This window comes from Oryza sativa, chromosome 10, assembly GCF_034140825.1.
Source record: "Oryza sativa Japonica Group chromosome 10, ASM3414082v1".
NCBI lineage: Eukaryota > Viridiplantae > Streptophyta > Magnoliopsida > Poales > Poaceae > Oryza > Oryza sativa.
The window spans coordinates 21531209-21554247 of NC_089044.1; the positions used below are offsets into that span (position 1 = coordinate 21531209).

The 23039-nt window shown below is 41.5% G+C and overlaps 3 protein-coding genes and 2 long non-coding RNA genes across 5 annotated transcripts; 3 read left to right on the forward strand and 2 right to left on the reverse strand.

The window, feature by feature from the left end:
- The first annotated feature begins 3525 nt into the window (after window positions 1-3525).
- Window positions 3526-5867, forward strand: LOC4349235 (uncharacterized). Its single transcript, NM_001425709.1, has 8 exons — window positions 3526-3971; window positions 4068-4089; window positions 4202-4258; window positions 4562-4643; window positions 4761-4856; window positions 5123-5247; window positions 5342-5360; window positions 5456-5867. The coding sequence occupies exons 1-8, from the start codon at window positions 3869-3871 to the stop codon at window positions 5600-5602; spliced, it is 651 nt and encodes a 216-aa protein (NP_001412638.1). The 5' UTR covers window positions 3526-3868; the 3' UTR covers window positions 5603-5867.
- A 655-nt stretch (window positions 5868-6522) lies between these two features.
- LOC136353752 (uncharacterized) lies at window positions 6523-7663 on the reverse strand. Its single transcript, XR_010737160.1, has 2 exons — window positions 7536-7663; window positions 6523-7162 (listed from the first exon to the last, which is right to left on the reverse strand). It is a non-coding gene; the product is annotated as an uncharacterized lncRNA (long non-coding RNA).
- LOC107277540 (putative expansin-A30) lies at window positions 6906-8449 on the forward strand. Its single transcript, XM_015759070.3, has 2 exons — window positions 6906-7129; window positions 7554-8449. Exons 1-2 carry the CDS (start codon window positions 6967-6969, stop codon window positions 8189-8191), a joined length of 801 nt encoding a protein of 266 aa, XP_015614556.1. The 5' UTR covers window positions 6906-6966; the 3' UTR covers window positions 8192-8449.
- Window positions 8450-8737: 288 nt separating this feature from the next.
- On the reverse strand, window positions 8738-12003 carry LOC4349236 (SUMO-conjugating enzyme SCE1). Its single transcript, NM_001425710.1, has 5 exons — window positions 11825-12003; window positions 11648-11731; window positions 9323-9475; window positions 9134-9247; window positions 8738-9047 (listed from the first exon to the last, which is right to left on the reverse strand). Exons 1-5 carry the CDS (start codon window positions 11891-11893, stop codon window positions 8985-8987), a joined length of 483 nt encoding a protein of 160 aa, NP_001412639.1. The 5' UTR covers window positions 11894-12003; the 3' UTR covers window positions 8738-8984.
- On the forward strand, window positions 9961-10975 carry LOC136353753 (uncharacterized). Its single transcript, XR_010737161.1, has 2 exons — window positions 9961-10275; window positions 10384-10975. It is a non-coding gene; the product is annotated as an uncharacterized lncRNA (long non-coding RNA).
- Window positions 12004-23039: the final 11036 nt, after the last annotated feature.

Below are 23039 nucleotides of genomic sequence, written 5' to 3' on the forward strand. Positions count from 1 at the left end.
GTGAAGAAATTCGAAATTCTTCAGGTTTTTCACCTGCCAGAATTACCAAATCCCAACTGTACAAGAGTACAGGAGTAGCAGCAGTAAACTTTCTAAAAAAAAAAAGAGTAGCAGCAGCAGCGGGAGTGGATTTTAATCGATGTCCACTCGTTGTTTACATGCCACTCAAATAGTTTTGAAAAAAATTAAAAAAGTTTTGGGAAGATGTATTAACATGTGATATATCACTTCACAAACATGCAAATTCAAATTCAACTTTCAAATATCGTAAAAAAACAAATTTAACTCTAGATATATGTTAACTAGCTGTAATTTAATTTGTTTTTTCGTTGTGAGATACATAAGTTGAATTTGAATTTGCATATTTGTGAAGCGATATATCATATGTTAATACATCTTCTTAATTTAATTTTTTTTATAACCATTTATGTAACGTATAGATAACGAGGGTATATCCCCTCGAGGGATATAAATAGTTTCCCCAACAGCAGCTACTAGAGGAGAGTAGAGTCCAAACTTGGGTGGCCGGTGGTAACACATGGCAGGCATGTGTATCTGCATCTGCATGGCCAAGATGGACCACATGAATGACGGCGTGGTACGTCGGCGAGACACGCGGGAAGGTGGGCGCCAATCACATGGCGGCGCCGGCGCCGGCGCGGCCGGGGTAGGAACGGGTGGCTCGGCGCCGGCCAGGTCCGGTCACCGTCTTCCGTGGCTGATGTGTCATGTGTGTGGGCTTCTGGATATCGGAGCGAGCAGCCGTCATCGGCCATGTGTACGGCAACCGCTAACCGCCAATGATAATTAAGTATCAAAATTATTTAAGGTGTGTTCTATTCCCACTATCCACAAATATAAGATGTTTGTAACACATCCTAGTACAACGAATCTAGACAGCGAATCCGTCCAAATTTGTTGTACTATGATATATCACTTTCAACGAAAAAACCATATATCTGTGGACGGAGAGAGTATATTGCACGTTACTAACTTCTACTCTCTCTTTTTTTTAACTTGCACATTTCCTGAACGGCTGAATTGTGTGTTTTCTATAAAACAATTCTACAGAAAAGTTTGCTTGAAAAAATCATATTAACACATCTTTCAATTTTTTTACTAATACTTAATTAATCATTTGTTGATGCACCGCTTCATTTTAGATGTATGAGGGAAGGGTTTACTAGAGTATCTCCTTCAGGTTCTCAAATATAAGATCTATTTTGCTTCATTAGGACAACACTTTACACCAGAATTGTTCTTCTATAATATTAAAGCATAATTGCAAATACTTTTAAATATAAGTATAATAAAATTAATTTTGTGTCAAGAATTATTTTTTCCTAAGAGTAAATGTTAGTTAAACCTTCCATACTAATATTTTAGAGCAGAGGGAGTGTATAATTTGATTGATCAAGTAGTTGTAGTGTTCAATATATTTCGTTCTTAAAAGTAGTTGTAGACTTGTAGTGTTCAAGTAGGCTGTTGGTGGGGACCACCTCCAAAGCTGACGAATTGATGGAAGAAAAGAAAAATGAAATACTAATATGCATGTTGTCTTTGTTCCGCATCTGATTGAGGTTTTTAATTGATGAACTCTTCTAGTAGATGACGATTTGCAGTTAGCAGTTGCACTTGGATTTGGATTCGGATATGTGCATTGTCAAAATATATAACTAAATGCTGCTAGTAGTGTTCTTAGGCCAGCAGTTTTGGTTGGCTTCACAAGGAAGATGAGCATATTGATAGAGCTGTCGCATGGACAATACAGACGACGTTTTCATGCGCATAAATTATCATTGTCCATCTTGTTAAGTACACAGACCACTGTGGATTGTATATGGTCAGTACATGTACTTTCACGCCATATGGCCATCTCGGATATGCTTCAATTCGATGTTAATTACACAAGCAAATCTAGATTAGCCAACAAAGTGTGGCTTAATTAACTTGCCTGTACACACCCTGCTCAGTTTTTGTAATGTGAACCAGGACCCCATCAGTGAGGAATATTATTCCTTCAATTATCCCTATACTACAGTCTACAGCTATAATAACTAGCTATCACTATTACCCGACTTTGTTGTACTTACGTGTTCGCATTCAGACGCATTTTTTTTCTTTTAATCAGCCAGCATAATAATATATCAATTTTATTAATTAGAGCCGAAAAACGTTTTAAAAAAGACACAAATATTAGGGAATGACCTAATATCAAATAATTAGAAGGGGTGAGACTTCGATTCCAAGCCGTCTAGCCCACTACCTTGTGGAGCTAGCCGGAAAACTCCTGGGCATTTCTCGCCCAAAAACGTTTATAACCCCAATGGTGAAAAAGGAGCTATATATTCCATTCAGACGCTACTGAAAATGAAGTGTGCAGTTGTGATGGACAAGATTATTTTTGCAAACGACAGCATGTTTCGACACATCTGAGGCGTTCAATTTCTTGTCTGGTGCCGGTCAGCAGTTGCAGGTTAGGTTGAGATTTTCAGGAAGCAGACAAGGCGCTGGCCCACGTTGTGTTCATCTATGAGCTCACAAGTTAGCCGCCATTTGGAACGAGGGTGCATGCATTTTTTTTAATTTTATTTTTGTTAGTTTTGAAAGAACAGGTGCACGAATAATATAATTCATTGGCCGATCCTAATCATGTGACAACTTGGGGAAAAACAAATAATTGCACTCAATTGAAACTTGGTGTGTAAGACTTTCTAGTACTAGTTCATTTTTTTCCTTTGAGGTTAAGCATTATATCCCATTCATATCTTTCTTATTTTTTTCTGCAAGCTGCTCTATGATCGATCATATGGACTGGGTACATGTTTGCATCTAGCCCAACTGGGTTGGAGTTATATACTACCTTCATATCAAAATATAGCAATTTTTAGTTATGAAGTGTCCAGATTCATAGCTAAAAATTGCTATATTTTGGGATGGAGGTAGTACTTTGCATTTTCGTCCATCGATTTTAGAGTACACATACATACGCATTTAGTACGTGTATGCGTTTTAGGATGAGCCGATGAGGCCTTTGCATAGTAGATCTCTGTCAATTTTCAAACATTGTGTTGATTTGTAAATGATGAATCGTGTTCTCGTAGTTGGAAGTATTTAGCATGTTTGGTTACATTAGTTCTGTTGATTTTATGAATTATGGATGAATATACATGTTAATTTTTCATGACAATGCTTTAAAACTCCTTTTCAACTCCACAATATTTAATTCATTTTCCCAACTCACCTCCCTCGTTTTCCGCGCGCACACTTTTCAAACTACTAAACGGTGCGTTTTTTGCAAAAATATTCTATGTAAAAGTTGCTTTAAAAAATCATATTAATCCATTTTTCAAATTTATTTTAGCTAATACTTGATTAATTATGAGATAAACGCTGCTTTGTTTTGCGTGGGAGTGTCCTCACTCCCGAACACACCCTAAACCAGGCCTAGGTTGGATTTCAACGGGGAAAAGGGCGAGCAAAAACAGATGGTGATCGAGGCTACTACTCAAACTATTCCACGACGCGCATTGCACGGACGTACTCTTCCCAGCAAAGACTTGGTGATGGTGATCGATGCCGCCATTCCTCTGCCGTACTTCGATCGCTTGCTTAACGCGAATTAAGCTACCAATAATCGAAGCTTCCACCCAACCTTTTTTTTTCCAACGACGACCTTGATCTTGGAACTTTTGGCTGATGACCAGTCCGTCAAACATCCCGGCCAGCTTAATTAGCTGCCGATGTTGACGGGCACCGTGGCGAGAGAGACTTAAGCAGCAACGGCCATTGTTTGTACGCGCTTGCGTTCGATCGGCAGTGCAAGAGCCACCAAGATCGATAGCTCCATCGCCGGCGAGCGACGGAGATGGCGGCGTCGCAGGCGTACCTCGACAAGGCGCAGCTCCGGCAGAGCTACCGCAACGTCTGGCACACCGACCTCACCAACGCCATCACGGCCGACTTCACATGTGAGCATTCGTCATCCCTGTGCAAAATGATAGTGCTAGTTTTCTGATGATTTTTGGGAGTCGATCTAATTTTCTCTATCTTTTTTTTCCCTGCAGGCTGCTGCTTGTCTCTGTGGTGGTGAGTTTGTTCATCTAGGTTTCTGAATCTCTTCATGGCTGCATCGATCTTCAGCTTAGGAATATTGCTAAGTCTGACATGTTTCTTATCTGATCCATTTCTCCTTATCCAGCGGACCATGTGTGTCTTACATGCTGCGCAAACGTGCGCTCTACAATGACATGTCGAGGTAAATTTGCTCTTTTTCCACCATATGTTTGTTCATGCGAAAGGGCATGTAGCTTAGTGGTTGCGGTAATCTGAATAGTACCCCAAGGTTCTAAGTTTAAATCTCTATATGAGCGAATTTCAAATTGGGTTTGAGGGGCTAAGTTTTCAATTTGAAAGGCTACATATATTCGATTGGACATAGAGACCGGGTAAAAATTACCCTTCTCTAGAAAAAATAAATATGTTTGTTCATCGTGCATAGTTAACTAGCAGTGCAGTTCTCTGTTCTTAAGTCCCTTTCACGCGCGTGTGTGTGTTTCAGATATGTGTGCTGTGCTGGGTACATGCCATGCAGCGGGAGATGCGGCGAGAGCAACTGCCCCGAAGTGTGCCTTGCAACCGAGGTAGCCATCTGCGTACTGTAGCCACCCGAGCTGAATCAGTTCGATGATCTACATGATCTTGACATGTAATGTATTCAAGCTGAACCGATTCAGCTGATGAAACTGTATTTGTTTCAGGTGTTCTGCTGCTTTGGTAACTCGGTGGCTTCAACCAGGTTCCTGCTGCAAGATGAGTTCAACATTCAGACAACCCAGTGCGACAACTGCATCATTGTACTATCACTCCCCTCTTGTTCATCCGACTCTTCCAGGGGCGTAGCCAGCTAGGTGGCACCGTGGTCCACGGACCACCTAAAAATTTGAAATTATAGTATATGTGCTAGTTAATATAGTAAAAATTGTATAGTGGATCACCCTTTTAATTGATATATTACATATAGATGGACCACTTTTACTTTAAATCCTAGCTAAGACACTGGACTCTTCTCGACCCGATTTGTTTCAGACTGCGATTAAACACAGCTGTCTTGTTACTTTAGGGCTTCATGTTTTGTCTCCAACAATTCGCCTGCATCTGTTCGCTGGTCGCTTGCATCGTTGGCAGCGAAGAACTTTCCGAGGCCTCGCAGTTGATTTCCTGCATATCTAACATGGTCTACTGGACGTAAGGCTCTCAACTCAAGTATTCATCCTTCTGAAATCTGATTTCTTTCTTTCCAATTACCAGTATTTCTGATGTTATCTGTTGCAATGTGCAGGGTTTGCTCTTGTATGCAGGTAATGGCACATTTTTTTTTTTACTTTCCTCCTGAATAATCTCACTGCTTTAAATTCCTGATATCTTATGATGAAACTGCAAAATGTAAATTCAGACACAGCACAAGGTCGAGATGGACAAGAGGGACGGCAAGTTTGGACCTATGACAGTGCCTCCAATGCAGCAGATGTCTCGCATCGATCAACCGGTTCCGCCTTATGTTGGGTATGCGCCACAGGCACAGCCAGCATACTACAGGTAGCCTGATGGTGGCTATCCAAGAGTTCAACATACAGATCATGCATGCTCAAGATTTTCTGTAGCAAAGTGAAGGATGGTGATCAAGTAGATACATAGTGTTTGTGAGAATGTGAAGTGTCTCTAGTTTCTTTAGGTGATTTAGATGTTTCAGATTGGTATTGAACTTGCGATTTTTATGTGGGAATGGTGTGGGTTCTTACCTCTCTGTTCCTGAAACATTCTTGTGTGAATAAAATTGGGGGCATTGGATGGTTTTGTATTCCTCCAAAAGAAAATCGATGGACTTTATTACTATCTACCTTACTTTTTCAAGTCTGATATGTTGCAAAAAATAAAGAAGGCGTCCATCTTGACCTGTAGTTTGCAGCAAATGCTGAAGTATTGGGATGTAATGCAACCTGTCATAGTCACCTCAATGTTGTGGCCTTACAGAAGTCTCATGAGAGGGGTTAGTGGTTGCAGTGATCTGAGTAGCACCCTAAAGTTCTGAGTTTAAATCTTCATAGAATTGAATTTCAAATTGGGTTATTTGAAGGCTAAGTTCTATATTCGATAGGCTAAGTTCCTAATTTAAAAAGGCTACATATATCCGGTTGTATATATAGACAGGTAAAAATACCCTTCTAAAAAAACAGAAGTCTCATGAAGAAAACAAAATAAACCCAAACCTTTTCTGAGTTCAGATGATCTAGACCGTCCATCTATAGATATCGGTCCGGTGAACGGGTGATGAACATGTTGAACTTCAGTTATATTTTTTAAAAATATATTTTTATATTACTGAAACATTTTATATTTCTGCAATGAGGTAGTAGAGATTAACACCAGTGGACCATTTATCAGCACTGAATATTTTAACAAACCCAAATCTGTTTACCTTTTTCCAAAAACAATAAAATAAGTTTGGGGGGGACCTTATCGGCTGGCATGTTCATTGTATTGAAATGCTGAATTATACCACATTCTCCACAATCTGAATTGAACAAGGACACTACTAGTAACAAATTGGGATCACAAGACAAAGACACATTCTTACACCCAATCTGCCGTACCGGCAAAATGGATAGAAAAACAGAGTACAGCTCGGTTCCTTGCCCGCACGTATGTAGCGTCCGGTACATGATTGTGATAAGCCCTCGTACTAACAATCTCCACGATTCGCAGTGTGTGCAGGCACGTCGTCCGGCGAAGTTGTGCGCCGTGTTATTCTAATATTCTCCAACTAATCATCACTCTGATTGATTGATTGGTCAATCCGATGCTCACTATAAATTCCAGTGGTTGCATGCTTTTTCTTCATCAGAGCTCGGCAATTCAGCCTAGTGTGGTGGTGCAGAAGACCACGAGCAGGACAAGATCGGTGCAATGGCGGCGGCTTCATCGACGACGGCGACGACGGCCATCCTGGCGGCAGTGATCATCTCTCTCGCCGGCGCTGCCACCACCGTGGACGCCAAGTTCAGGGCGATGCAGTGGACTCCCGCCCACGCCACGTTCTACGGCGACGAGACGGCGTCGGAGACGATGGGTACGTACACTCGTCGGATTATTTGCCCCACGCCTTAAAATACATTTTTTGTAAAAAAAAAATCTTGCTTTAAGCTACTCTCTTCGTTATAAATTATAAATCGTTTTGACTTTGATCAAATTAAATTGCTTCAAATTTAACCAAGTTTATAAAAAAAATAACATATTCAACACTAGATAAATCTATCATAAAAATATATTCAATTATAAATTCAATGTAACTAATTTGATGTTGCAGATGTTATAAATTTACAATAGTTTAACTTTGACCAAAATCAAAACGATTTGTAATACAGAATGAATGTAATATTTGTTAAATTTTCATAGGGATGAGTCCATGCGTGTTCTAGAAACAATAATTTATATAAATAATCATGTAATAAGTACATTAGTGTAATAATCTGTACCAAATTGGGTTGTGGCAGGTGGGGCGTGCGGGTACGGCAACCTGTACGCGAGCGGGTACGGGACGGACACGGCGGCGCTGAGCACGACGCTGTTCAAGGACGGCTACGGGTGCGGGACGTGCTACCAGATGCGGTGCGTGGGGACGGCGTCCTGCTACAGGGGCTCGCCGGCGATCACCGTGACGGCGACCAACCTGTGCCCGCCCAACTGGGCGGAGGACCCCGACCGCGGCGGCGGCGGCTGGTGCAACCCGCCGCGGGCGCACTTTGACCTCTCCAAGCCGGCGTTCATGCGGATGGCCGACTGGCGCGCCGGCATCGTCCCCGTCATGTACCGCCGCGTGCCGTGCGCCCGCGCCGGCGGCCTGCGGTTCGCGCTGCAGGGGAACCCGTACTGGCTGCTGGCCTACGTCATGAACGTCGCCGGCGCCGGCGACGTCGGGGACATGTGGGTGAAGGCCGGCGGCGGCGGGGGTTGGGTGCGGATGAGCCACAACTGGGGCGCGTCGTACCAGGCGTTCGCGCAGCTCGGCGGCCAGGCGCTCAGCTTCAAGGTCACCTCCTACACCACCGGCCAGACCATCCTGGCCGCCGGCGTCACGCCGGCGAGCTGGTGCTTCGGGCTCACGTACCAGGCCCGCGTGAACTTCTCCTAGATCGTTTTTTTAGTAGCAGCAAGCAGCGAGGAGAACTCACTCTTGATAAGTGAGAATGCTCGGCTCTGCTGCTCTCTTCTATCGTCTGCTCTGTCGCTGTATCGTAGTTACTCCCGTTGCCCCCATCCACAACATCAACATGGTCATGTGGAACAGCGGGGTTTGACGACAACATTGATGATGTACTCCAATATTGCCATATTGGAATGTAAACTACATTGTGATGATGCAAGCAAGGCAAAAAAATTTGCCGAGTTATTTGTTGTGATAGGCCACCTAATCACCAATTGTAGCAAAGCTACCATATACAACAAAAAAAAAAGACATGTGCTGCAACTTCCAGCATCCTCGGTATAACCAAGAAAACTTCACCACATTTCATGCAAAAACAACGCAATTATGGTTTGGATTAGATACACTAACGCTTTATAAATGGAATTATGGAAACACGAAGAAAGGACTCACAAGCAAGTTGAATTGCAAAACAGTACAAGGCAATTTTCTCTTCAAGAGAGTTGGTACGACCAGGGATTTAGTTCATTTGTTATCCAAATTAGCATCCATCACTCAAGCGGTTTCAACAGTTGACAAAGCTATTTCTGTTCTTCACACAGCACAAATGGTAATGACAGCACAAAAAGTCCACAATGATATTGGACAGTTCTTCAAACATTCCATTTTAGGTTATATCCCATAAAATCCGATATTTTCTGGTGCAATAATCTGAGATTTTGCAAACTACTATGCGGATGTGCATGATGAATCGGGTAGTAACTTTATTAGGCCAATGTCCTCAAAGCAAAGCAGGGTACTGCTTGGCCTGAACACGAACACGCCTCTTATATTCTGGTTTGTCCTGCAAAGTAGACAAAATAATGTCAATGAATGACATGTAATGTAAGAACAAGGAATGCCAGAATCTCATTTTTTTTTCATTCCGACCTGTATAAAAATGTGATAACCGTCAGTCTGTGCAGGATCAGCAGGATTTGGCTGATCAAGCAAGTCCTGTATTCCAACAAGGATCTGCTTTACAGTGATAGCAGGTCTCCAGCCCTGAGAAGATGCAACTGTAAATAAATTCGGTAGACTGGAAATAAATAAGACTGAAGAAACAGCTTGAAGACTTACACTATCCTCATTAAGAATTGAGAGGCACACTGTTCCTGAAGGATAGACATTTGGGTGGAAAAAGCCCTGTGGGAACTTGCACTTGGGTGGTTTGCTAGGATAGTCCTCACTGAAGTGAAGGGTAAGAGGGTAGTACCCACCTTCCCAATCGGTCTGTACAAATGTAGCAATACACACAAATAACATAAGCAATTATGAACTCTGGATGGAAAGAAACAGGAAAAGCTTAAAAGCAACCCCTAATTGGCGTTCCATGGGCAGAGTGAAAAATACACTGTAATATACATATATCAACATAAAGAAGCAATAAGTATATGACAATAATACATTTATTGAAGGAAAATTAGTATTTGTTAGCCTACTAGGCTGGTTTGTCAAGAGAGTGATTGTTACATAACAATAGAAGTTGAGCAGCAGCATGCTGAACTAATACACAAGATCACCAGGGGCGCACCCAGGCCCGGGCACCTTAGGCCACAACCTGGGGCCTGGCCCAACTAGCAATGGATCCCCCCATTGGTTACAGCTTAGAAATTTTGGCTCACAAAGGTTTGGCCCGAGGCCCGTCAGGCTAGCATCTATTGCCCAATACTATTTATTGTCTAACCCTAACTTCCCCCTGCTACCACTACAACGCTATGCGCTCGTGGGAGATGCGCCGACGCCGATGCGTCCGTCCCCTCGCCTCCCTCCCTGCTCGCTCCCTCCAAGGCCAGCCGCCACCATACGTGAGTCTCCCCGCTTCCAGCCACCCACCACCCTGCCCAGCCACCTCACTTCCCTCCCTCCGTCCATGTCCACTGCCTCCTCAGCTCCTCTCGCTGGCTCGGCGGCCCGGCAACAAGGCTCTTTCTGCACAACCCCCCTGCACGGTGCGCCTGCGGCAAGCGGCAGGTGCTCAGAGTCTCAGACCTCCACTCTGTCGGGCAAGGAGCGGACGAGGACCTTGACAGGTGAGTTTTTCATAATCTATTTCTGGTATTCCCATTTCTCAAATGCCTAAATGGCCTAGATCACCTATAGATCTTCTGATTCCATTCAATTTGTTTTAAACTTAATAGAGATAGAAGGTGAAGAGGCTTAGCGATGAAATCTATAGATGATTGATGGGGTATAAAGAGAAGAATAAAGATGACCAGAAACATTTCAAAATTCTCCCGGGAATCATCTAATGACCAGAAACATTTCAAAATTCTCCCGGGAATCATCTATTCACTTCACTAAAAATACAAAATCTACAGTGTAAATCTTGTGCAATTGAGACGGGTAAAACCATTCTAAATGCTTTCGGTGGAAAAAAAATCCGCCATTTTTGTTGATGAGTATGATGGAGATGCATCTTTCAAAGAGCAAATAGCTGTCATTTTGAGGTTAGATGCTGTTTCTTGCGTTGTTGTTTTTTTCCTTTCGAAACTATAATAATTTGTATTGTACTTCTTATTATGTATTAGTGTGGGTCTCATTTATGGTATGGGATAGTAGCAATTAGATTTGGCCTAGGGCATGAAGAAATCCTGGGTCCGCCACTGAAGATTACTATATATCCCCCCATATGCAAGATAAAGTGTTTTGGAAGTGATGTTGATTATGAAGACAGTAGTGATGGTGACTATAATCCATCTTTCAGCAACTAAATCTTACAACATTCAGATCCTTGTACCCTGTTAATTCAATAACTGTGCCCGTGACTCCGTGCAATTGCATCGGGATTCATGAGTCCGTGTGCTCCATGCCTGGTTTACAGGTGGTAAAGCAAAGCACGCAGGCAACTGTGCAAACCTCTAGTGATGGAAAAGAACTATTTGATACGCTGAACCTAGAACGTTTGAAGGCAACTCATGCTACAAAATCACGTAATTAACACTCAAACAACAGAGAAAACTCCTCCCAGCTGTCCAGAAATAAAAGGTACTACTAGATCAATTGATGATAACACTAAAATTCTAAAAAAAAAAATCATACTAAGATCTGTAAGACCCTAGCAAATCCCCACTGCAAATCAACACGATCCATCAATAAAAACTTCATTCAAACCCTCCAACCAACATAACTACTCATAATTCTCCCACAGGTTATAGAGATTCCAGTGCAGATACCAATCCAATCTACAAATCTACCCCCCCCCCCCTCCCAAACCTACCAACAGAACAGCGCGGCAAAAACCTAAATTCTCCCCCACACAGAGGAAGCATCCGATTGCGTGGTCGCATCACAATCCGAGCACACACCAGCATCCGCAGCAGCATAATCGAAACAGATCGAAACAGGAAGAGGGGTGGGATGGTTCGCCGTCGGCGCCTCGGCTAGAGCAGTTTGGTTACTTACCCCCTGCTTGCCGGGGATGGTGCAGTGCCAGATCATGAGGTTCGCCGACCCGTCGGCCATCGTCTCCGGCTTCGCCACGAACCCCTGATCCAGAGCAAGCAAGCAAAGCACCAGGTCAGAAGAAACACAATCGGCGGCCATAGAAGATGCGAAAAAAATAGAAAAAAAATCACCGACGTGAGGGTGGTTCTTCCGCCAGGCCTTGCGCTCCTCCGCGAGGCGGCCGCGTGCGATCCCTCCCGACATGGCGGCGGCGGCGGGTGGTTGCTGGTTTGGGCTTGGTAGTCTCTGGAAAAGAAGAAGAAGCACCGCCTTCTCTAATCTCTAGTCGTTCGGTCTCTTGTATTATTATTTCCACGAAATTCGTTAATGGTAGCGTGGAAATCCCCGTGCGCGTGGGGCCCGCGTGTCAGAGGGGTAGGTAGATAAGGGTATTTTAAGGCTATCCGGATTATTCTATCCAAAATAAATCTTACCAAGTTTTAGCAAGCCATTGTGCTAAAATTTTGATAGGATTTCATAAGCATCAAAGTGAACCAGCCTTAGTATCTGGTTGCGGAGCTTTTAACAGTTGAAGCTCCTCCATAATTAAAAGTTTTGGTAAGCAGTATAGCTTTCTTACCCAGATTATAATATTTTTTACACCTGCATTATAGTAATTTATATTTTTACAATTTAGAATATAAATTTGAAGTCAAAAACTGAAAAGCCAAAGAATCTCATAACTATCAAAATAGGTGTTTTAAAATCTTAATCCCAAGTAGGCCCTTGAAATCTTGTAGAGGCGGATATTTTATAAGAAAGGCGATATTTTCGTAATAAACAAATGGAGAATGTGAGGCGGGGATCTTCTCGCTGAGATTGCGTTTGGTTTTGTCATCTTGCAAACGGCCCAGTGTGGGACCGAAACAAAAGTAGCGGAGGCCGGTGGATTCCAACGTTTTATTATTATTATTTTATTATTTTATTATTAATAATTTATTTTTCTGTGTTGAGGAGCATCAGGTTCGCGTGCCGAATTACCTCCGCCTTTTTCTATCTGTTTTGCTCAAGTTCTTTCTTTCGGTTGCAATCTCATCTCGCATCTGTTCTGTTCTGCCCAAAGGGACGAGAGCCTCACGAGGAGAGGAAAAAAAAATGAAGCAGGGAAATTGGTCACTCGTGAGTCAAATTTGGCTGCTCGGCGTGTGCATCAAGCCTCACTTTATAGAGTTCCTTTTTCTGACTATTGATTCATTAAATGAATAAAGAGAATTGATGTTGGTCTAGAACATTCAGTTTCAATCCTTGCACGAAAAAAAGAGGAAAAGAAAATAAAGAAGAATCTACAGTTCCAAAGAAAAAGAACGAGTACACTGCAGGGTGTAGACTATGACGTGGGCCATAATTGTCAACGATATTGGGCCGAGTTTGGCCCACTAGACCCATCCGTTTTTCTCTTGAGGAGATAAGGCCCGCAACGGTTCTCTCTCCTCACCTCTTGCTCGAGCTCGACATTGAACCCTAGAGCTCCGCATTGGATCCTCGTCTCGTCTCCGCCTCTCCGTCCTAGGGTTTTCTTCCACATCACCACGAGCCACTGATGAGTCGGATCTGCGGCGCCTGTGCCCTACACCACCTTCGTATTATGCACTTGTGATGTGTCCGCAGGTGGAGGAGGAAACATCCTCCATAACCCGCAGTCGCGATACGTTTTTATGGTGATCGTCGGAGGTGGTGCAGGACACGGGGAGGGAGGAGGAGGAGGATTTGGTGATGAGGATGACAGGGAGCTAGGTTGGAGATTTCTGAGTGCTTCGTCGGTTTGTCGGTCCACTGTAGCTGGCGCGCCGAACGAACCATACCACTAGGTACGTCTCTTCGGCTATATAGGCTTCTTCCTTATAGTTGCTTGCTTATTCAATAAATTTTTGGTCGAAGAAAATATTTGATATTTTTTTTCAAAAGCATATTCGTTAATTTTGGTCGAAGCCTATGACTCACATAACTAAAGGGTGGAGAGGTTAATGTACGTACCTTTTGAGAGTAAGGTTAATACTCACGAATTTTAAGTCCAAGAGGTAAGATACCTACAATTTTAGCCAAAGGTTTTATATAACTCACCACCGCGAGGTCTTAGAATGTGATGACCACACCAATAACCTATAGCCCAAGCGCGGCTGACAATATCATTGCCAATATGGCCGATATCCCCGCCGGCCACCGCGCGCTAACGAGCTATACATCATGCACAGCGGATTCCGCAACGAGCTCCATGGCCTGCTGAGCCTCTTTGTAGGATGTCTTTGTCAAAATGCCAAGTGCAGGGCCTTCACCCGCGCTGTCAGTCCCATCGAGCCTTTTCGTGGAATAGGAGCTCGTGGGCAAGAGCGAAGTGCTGAAGCATCTGCTCGAGGCCAGGGAGCTGGTGGTGAGGTTGGTGGGGCGCGGGAGTGCAGTGCCTGGTGTGGCTGCCAGCACGTGCGAGTGAAGAGAGGAGAGAGAGAGAGAGAGGGGGGGAGAAGATGACATGATGTGGAAGTCGCTGACATGTGAATCCCACTCTCACCCATTGACCCAATGCGTCAATCATGGTCAACCTGCCACACGAGTAAAAACCGCTTCCCAAACTATTAAAGGAGGTGGTTTGCATTGGCTTTTGAAGATCGGGGAGACGTTACACCCGGTTTAACAGTTGAGGGAAGCAATTAAGGGCCTGTTCAGATCGATGCCATTTTTAATCATATCATTTTTTTTGGCAAAGTTGCCAAAAAAATGCCTACGTTTAGTTTGGTGTCAAACTTTGGTAAGGTTTATTTTGGCTACAATCTGAAAGTCCTAATAAGAACATAAAGATAAGGGATGGAAAGTAGACTTAGGGCTCGCTCACTTCATTGCCAAAATACACTTTATCATTTGTTGGTAAAGCTGAGGAGATTGGTAATGCCAAATTTTGAAAAAGTTAAAATAAATTTACAACGAAAAATATCTGTCTAGTTTATTAACTTACTAAAAATTAGCAATACCAGGAAACTGGTAAGATTTATTTTGGCAATGAAGTGAACGAAGCCCTTAATTCGCTAATAGCGCCTGTAGTGGCCCATTCGTATGCTAATTGGACCACTGATGGGCTGTCATCGAGTAAGTGGGCCTTCAGAAGGTCGCAATAGTTCCAAAGCTTGGGCCTTAATGAACTATGCCGATGTGGGAAGGAGATGACAAACGGGCTCGGGGGGGTCGTGGGCCTCCTGCTAGTGCCGCGTGCAAGTCAGCAACCATCAAGCCGAATGAGAGTGTACTGGGCCCGTAGTTGGGCCGTTCGTAGCGATCGTACGGCCCACATCTTGTGATTCTACGGCCATATTTTTCGGCCTTAGTCTATGCTGGGTCCCGTTGTTCTCTCTCTCTTTTCCAAAGAATCATTGCAGTACGGTGGATCAAAATTCCTCCGAACGAATTCAACCCTTTCCAAATTCCAACGCCAACATTTATTTACCAAAAGAACAGAAGTAGTAAATGTTTTTGAAGCTACCCACGTTCGTCTCACGATCTTTCGACGAGGAAGGACGAGGACGATTGTGACATGACGCTACAGTAACAACCTAAGTCGAGGAGGGGCCCTGCACGTCAGCCTGAAGTGAAAGAAAGCACACGCCTCATCCAGATCGATCATTCCAACTATATTACCACCCCTTCCAACTTTTCTCAAGTTGCAGCTGTGGGCATCATGCATCAGTGTGCATCACGGTCTCTTTGTTTGGATGGTCGTGTCATATCAGCTGCTATATATACGTACGTACGTACTCCTACTATACTGTACCTCTGCAACTGCAACTGCGACCTGCATAGACAGCCAAGCTGAGATATCGATCCACGGTCTGTGAAACTTAGGAAAGCCGTTAGCTTCTGCATCCATGCCATCGACGTGATCAATCTCTCGCATGGCTTCCATAAATATCCCCTCCTTCCTTCCAAAAGGATACTTACTACTCCCTCCTTAATTCCATAAATATTACGAATTTTTCAGTTTTGAAATTTATCTGCGGATATAAGAGATTTTAGAATAGTACTACTATAAGGCGGAAATAATTTACTTGTAGTTATATCATTAAACATGAACTTTTCGGGGTCAAGAGAATCGGTGTAATTTCACCTCATAAACAACCTAAAACTCTTCATATTTGTATATAGAAGGAGTATTACTAGAACTGATTATAAGCCGTAAATTAAAGCTTATTAGCAATAAAATTAGGTAAAACTTAATTTTATATATGTGTAATTAGCGATTTAAATGAAAATACTACAAAATAAACCATTATAAAAGAAACATCGACACCAACTCTAAAATTAAATAGTTCAATTTTAAGTTTAAATTTGGTTGTGTTTATATGCTGAAAAGCAAACGATGAAGGTAGGTTGGCCCAACCTTAGACCCTTGCATAAAAAATAAATCTAAAATTGGATGTGACTTAATCTAGTATAATGAATATGGATAGAAGGCCAAGCAGATACATTATAAAGTATATTTAACACATCTAGTTCTAGATTTGTTCGTTTAGGCGGATGGAGTAGTTGCCGGTTGAAAAGTTTCTGATGCCCTAACTAGGTGTGTGTTTATTTGGCAATTCGATTATATCGATCACCGAGTAATGGGGATGTATTTTGTTTTATTAGGATTAAGATTTTGATCAACAATTATTCTATTATAATATAATTTTTGTGAAGTAAAATTAATGTTATTAGACCCGTCTTCAAAAGTACTTTTATATTATTATATTTTTTGTCACATAGATGATATATTAGATAATAAATTTTGTCCTAACAAAATAAAATACGTCATACATCTTAAAATGGTGGGAGTATTTGTTTGGATTAACCGGCCGTTTTAGGAAACCGTCCTTAATTGGCCAGTTGGTTTGCCACTCAAAGGAAACAAAAAAAAAAGGCGAGGTGAATTAGTAAAGCCTCAGTGGCTCCCGCTCTAATCAGACACGCTAGCTGCTTTATTCGGCGGCCAACATGGGAAGGTGGATGAGATTCTGCCGGATCACTGAAGATTGTATAGTTCCTACAGGAGCTATGTTGCCTCTGATCACCTTGCTTTTCTTTCAGATATGTGCTTAAGTTTACTTTTCTTGGTTTCCTTTCATCTTTTAAGCAAGGGTCAAGGGACATGATATACACTTTCTCTGAGGATAGTGGAGAGAGATATATATATCTCGGCATCTTTCAAAGAAAAGGTGTACTGGTGAGAGCTTATGTGGATCTTAAACTCTTAATTATAGCAAAGTTATTAGCTATTAATAGCCAAAATGCGGCTTTGCTAAAGCAAAAGGAGCTGATGAAAAACGTACTAGATCAGCTAGATAGCTAGCTAGGGATATGGCGCAAAGCTGGGAACAACCTTATCACAACGTCTACTAGCTTGTTGTCTTGTATAAAGAGAACAAATTGCTATGCATTGCTAGGTCACCGCTTGTTGAGTTGAGTTGAGTACAATATCTTTATACTAGCTTGCGCTGTTGCTTATTCCATTTTCTTTCCACGTAGAGGATCTATACTGGACGGCTTAGAATCCCTCGTATAGTCTCGTACCAACAGTTATTTCTGTGTCAAAATGTCAAAAGTACGAGCGAAACAAAAGCCGGCATGATTCAGTTTTCTAGAACGGTAACGGCGTACAATCCTACGGTGGCGCCGTGTCATGAACATACGAGCATGACAGTAAATATTGGCCCTGTTAATTTGGTGAGGTTGGAGAATCTAAGATACAGCTAGCTGGTTAAGTAGTAAAAGGTAAGAATATGAGGGCTTGTTTAGATTCCCTGTCAAAATTTTACACCATGTCACATCGAATGTTTGGATACATGCATAAAGTATTAAATATAAAAAAACTAATTACACAGATTATGTGTAAATTACGAGATGAATCTTTTAAGCCTAATTGCGCCATGATTTGACAATGTGGTACTATAGTAAACATTTATTAATGACAGATTAATTAGGCTTAATAAATTCGTCTCGCGGTTTACAGGCAGATTCTGTAATTTATTTTATTATTAGACTACATTTAATACTTCAAATGTGTGTCATTATATCTGATGTGACACGCCAAAACTTTACACTCCTGAATCTAAACACAGCCAGAAAAGGTGAGTTTTTGATCATTTTCTGTACTACTACTTCTGTCCAGAAACACATCGGAGCTTAGGTGACGATGGATCTCTTTAGTGACATGACTTTGACCATGATACAAAGGTTTGAGGAGGACAACAACTACATGCATATATATTATACAAATTTTCGCTAATCACGGATGAAGGTTTGGCAATAGGTTGTTACTCGCTGTCTTTAGGCTGGTGTTATAGTTGGTCTCTTGTTTTCCATCAAACCGTGATTTGTAATTTACAGTTGTTTTGACTTTAAGCTTTTGTAATAATTTGGTGTAGTTTCTTTGAAACAAATGATATAATGATCTTTTTAACTTTTTCACTTTAATGCCATTCTCAACCTTCTAAATTTAATTTGGCAATGCTAAAATTTAGTAACATAACTGGCTGTGTTTAGTTCCACACCAAAATTGAAAGTTTGAAGAAATTGGAATGATGTGACGGAAAAGTTGGAAGTTTGTGTGTATAGAAAAGTTCGATATGATGGAAATGTTGGAAGTTTGAAGAAAAAAATTGGAATCTAAACAGGGCCAAACTAAACATACTATTACCAACACGAACTTACTAAATTTTGGTAATTCTGAACCTTTTCATTCTTAAATTTTTTACCTGGTAAGATAACAAAATAAACACTTTTGTCCACACCTTACCTTAAAAAAAATGGTAATGCCAAAATTTGATAAGTTCTTTTTCTTTTTTTTTTGCAATGAAGTGAACAAGCACTTTATTATCTCAAAAAAATATAAGGATGTCAAGAGCTTGGAATTTGTTCAAGAAGATAAGTATTTCTGTATTATTTTCTCACCTAAATCAATCACAACCATATCTTTTTTTTACCTACTTTCTTATCTTAATCAATCACAAGTATCACTCACCTTCTTTTAAAAACATGGCCATTGTTTTGTAGAGTACATAATATCTCTTGTTTGGGGACTTACTCTTTTTTATCAGTATTCACCACAATCTTGTCATCTTCGTCTTAAAATATAGTTATTTCTAGCATAGTAACTTTTCCCAAAATAAAGCTATATTTTCACCCACCCTCTCATCTCAACCAATCACAACCATTCTTTTCACCTATTTTCTCTTTTTCCGCTAATCACAACTCTCCTCCACTCATCGCTACATACTTTCTTAATACTCGTGTCTATCTAAAAGAAATTACATTATGTGATGGAAGAAGTATAGAAGTGGTAGCATGGTTAACTCCTTTTGTACATCCTACTGTGTCAGTTTAACATTACAATTTACAAGGATTCTCTCCAGTAGGAAGGGCTCTTTACCTCTGTACCATGCTAGTCAATCTCAATCACCTCAAAGTATACTCATTCCAACTCTGAAACCCAAGTGCGAGGTCACTACTCACTGGTACAACAACTGTGCAAAGGACAATCACGCAATAGTAAAATTTTACAAGAAACCGAACAAAAGCTTCAAAAGGTACGAGCTGCACCTGTCAGGTACTAGGAAAAACCTTTAATTAGTACATAAGAGAAAAAGACACTTACTATAATTGCATGGACCACAAATCCACTATCTTCTAATTTAAGCTGCCCAGTACAAATCTCAAAAGAAGTTATTCCCCATTGGTTTTTACATGCTCCCATGCACAAGCTCAACAATGCAACCTAGCTACCCAAAACTCAGCATTCAATATCTTCTTTCACCTTGTTTATTTGCATGGAGGAGTAGTAGCTAGCAGTACACTGCTGCTTCAATGCAACTTATTGTGTTACTACCAAATACAGATATAAAAGGACATTTCAGATTGTGTAGCGTAGTTCGAAGCCATCAGTGAAAGGCACATGCAGATGGAATCCGGGGAGATCATTGCACCCCTTGTACTAGGAGAGGTTCGCTAGATGTGTTCATCACTTAACAACTATAATTCATTTGTAATTAACCAAGTATACTCGATCGAGTATACTCCTTCTATCACAAAATATAAGGAGTTTTGATTATATGGGACATCCTAATACTACGAATTTAGATAATTAAGCAGTTTGTTCAGATTCGAAGTGATAAGATGTGTCCCATACAACTTTATATTTTGAAACGGAGTAAGTAACAAACATATATATAGGACGTGTCATATTTTACATCCAAAACAATAAAGGGATGTTCAGAGAAACATCTAGAGGTATTCTGGCTAGCTACACAACGACTTGGGTTTAAAGCCTCACCACATCTAATTATTTGATATTAGGTTTTTTCCTAATATTCACGTCTTTATAAAGGGATGTTCGACTGGCTTGGCTATGGCTTTTCCACGCAGCTACTACCGCTACTACTAGTGGCTGCAAACCTCAACAGTAACAGCGGACGCGGCTAAGAACCACAAAACTTACAAGTGACGCATATCTACACTTTTAATGCACGCAGATCTCCAGATGATCATGTCACTGTTACTGTACTATTGGATCCAGGACCTACTAACCTAGCTAACAGATGATTATGCAGGGTAGCATAAATAACAGCACACTAATAGTATTTGACGCTACTCCAAAGTTGTCAATCCACTAATTCCAATAGGAGTAGGACAAGGAAAAATTGTCACACAATGATGACATATTATTGACTTATACTAATATAAGATATTAGGAGAAAAAGACTGGAAATATCAGCCGACGTCGGTTGTTATCCTTGTTAGGCTTCTTTTTGGGCAAGGAGTGTGGTTATCCTTTTAAGTAATTAGACTGTACTAGCTACTAATAACCACCCAATATGTTGAACTCTAATCCCTTGTTTTATCGCAAATTAAATGGCTATTCAAGAGTTTAAAACATAATACATCTTCATATTAACCTTATGGCTAGAGACCACAGAAAGAGAGAAATTTCAAAGACAATGTATGAAAAGTTGTGAAGTGACACTTTCCACTAATAGCTTACCACCGTTTTGGGGCTGTAAAACTAAAAAGGAGCACATCCAGATACGTGCACACATGATTTCACGTGAAAAACATATTACCCTGCGCCTTCCAAAGTGAAAAAGGTTAATTATTTTGGTGCCATGTTGTTGTACGGCATGCATACCGCGCTTAAGCATGAATAGGTGAGTAGGAAGATATGTCTCATGCTCTGCACTGACTAAATTTCTTTTTACAAATATTCATTTGCGTCTGTACATACAAGTTCTTTATATTTGACAAAATTTATACACTGTTAAGTAGTTAAAAACTAGTTTAAGATAAATATTGTTAAGTTTATACCGAACCTATATAAAACAATTTCTTAAAGTGCGGTAAGACGATAGACCTTACAAAAAGGTGATACTACGGGTGGGTTTAGTTTCACGCCAAAATTAAAAGTTCGATTGAAATTGGAACGATGTGACGGAAAAGTTAGAAGTTTGCGTGAGTAGAAAAGTTCGATGTGACTTTTTTGGGTTCAAACTTTGAATCTAAACCGGACCTACTTCCAAAAAGCCTAGATAATATGCATATTGTAGATTTTTAATATACAGCTTACGCCCTATTATATTAGTTTGCGTATCACTTACGCAACCCACGTGGGTGCCCCCACAACCAATTAACCATGTAAAATAGTACAATATATTGCTGTCTACCATTGATGCATCGCTGTTCATCGATATAGACGACCATCTAATCTCATAGTGGTACTAAAATTATTACTAGAATATAATCAAATGAGATTAGAACGCCGCTAAATCGATATTGAAAATGCCACGAACCGCACCAATTATAGCAGGCCCATTTATTCCGGCGAGGTTGTCTCCCCGGTCTTTGCAACCTGTGTGGGTCACGTGAAAACTGAAAGGGAGTCCTACGTGCGGGATCCCCACAGGGGATGGCCCGGATGACGAGGCAGGCCCCTGACCGCGGCTACGTGTCGCCATCGCAGCGGTCCGTCCGTACACCCGCTCGTGAGGCCCCCCGACCGGCTCCCAACCCTCGTACACGCCCGTGGGCCCCACCAAACCCCCGGGATTGGCAGAAATCGTCGGACCATCGTTCTGACCCCACAGTGGGACCCACCGAGCTAGGGCCCACCTGTCACAGCTGCTCGTTCCCATGCTCCAAGTTGGGGTTTGGGTTTTTTTCTTTTTGCGAACACTTCCCGTTTGGAGATTGGAGGAGTGGGGCTGTCGTAGGCGACGGAGACGGGATTATGGAGTACTACAGTACACGCACAGTACATTTTTCACTGTTGCTAGATGCGGTACAGGCTACAAAGGTGAATAATCTGCTCCTCTCTGCCTTTGGATCCAACGGTCTATATACGTTACGTGCTATACTAGGGATGGATGGCACTGTAGCAATGCTGGATTAGGTCTTGCCACTCACCACTCACCAGGGTAGGTGCCGTTTTGTTTCTCGATTAGGCTACAAGTTAACATCAGATTTATGGGTTCAAATATAGTACTAGTTTACATCGCATTTAACAGTAGAATTATTTCTCAAAACAAAATTGTAGTATCTGATTTTTGGTAATGAGTTTGTAGCATGGAATGATGCTGTGTTCTGATTTGCACAAGAATGGCATGCGTACTATGCATGTCAAGGGCTCAATTGTGATGATTTGTACCCCTTTTTTTTGTGAAATTCAGATAGATTGCTACATGCTTTCCTCTTTTGGTTTCTGCATATAATCCTGGTTTCTTCTAGAGGAGTTCTAATTTGGTTGTCCCATGTTGTAAATAAAATTATGATTGTAAGTACAAATGGCTATAAAATTGATACGGCATTCACAATATTATATTGAGATATTTCTTTTTATATAAGATTAGCACACAACTTTTCATTCGAGTACTGCTCTCATTGAGATGGCCAGATACTATTTTCTGATTGAAAAGTCCACGCCCATGCATATGGTTTTAATTAAAAGGCACATGTGTTTTCGTGAGAATGTGAAATCAAAGCATGTCGCTATTGCCATGATTATCCTAAGATTTCACGCTCTTGCCCGCAAAAACTTTAACGGGCTACTCACAGGGAAAATAGTTGGCAGATAGCCACGCTTTAACGTACGATTGCCATATATATGAAAAACAAAACAAGCCATACGCCTAGCCACTTGCTTTTGACATATCCCACTCTGGTGTCTGGACAAGGATAGAAACAAACCCCACCACCATTCATGGGCCGTTTGATTTATTTATTTCTAGCAATGGTAGATTCTTTTATTGGGTCGGAAAACGGATGTGAGCCACTCTTGTGGTACATGTTAACACAACTTTAACTAGTTCATTTTAGTGATGAGATTAGGGATTTTTCGCTGGTC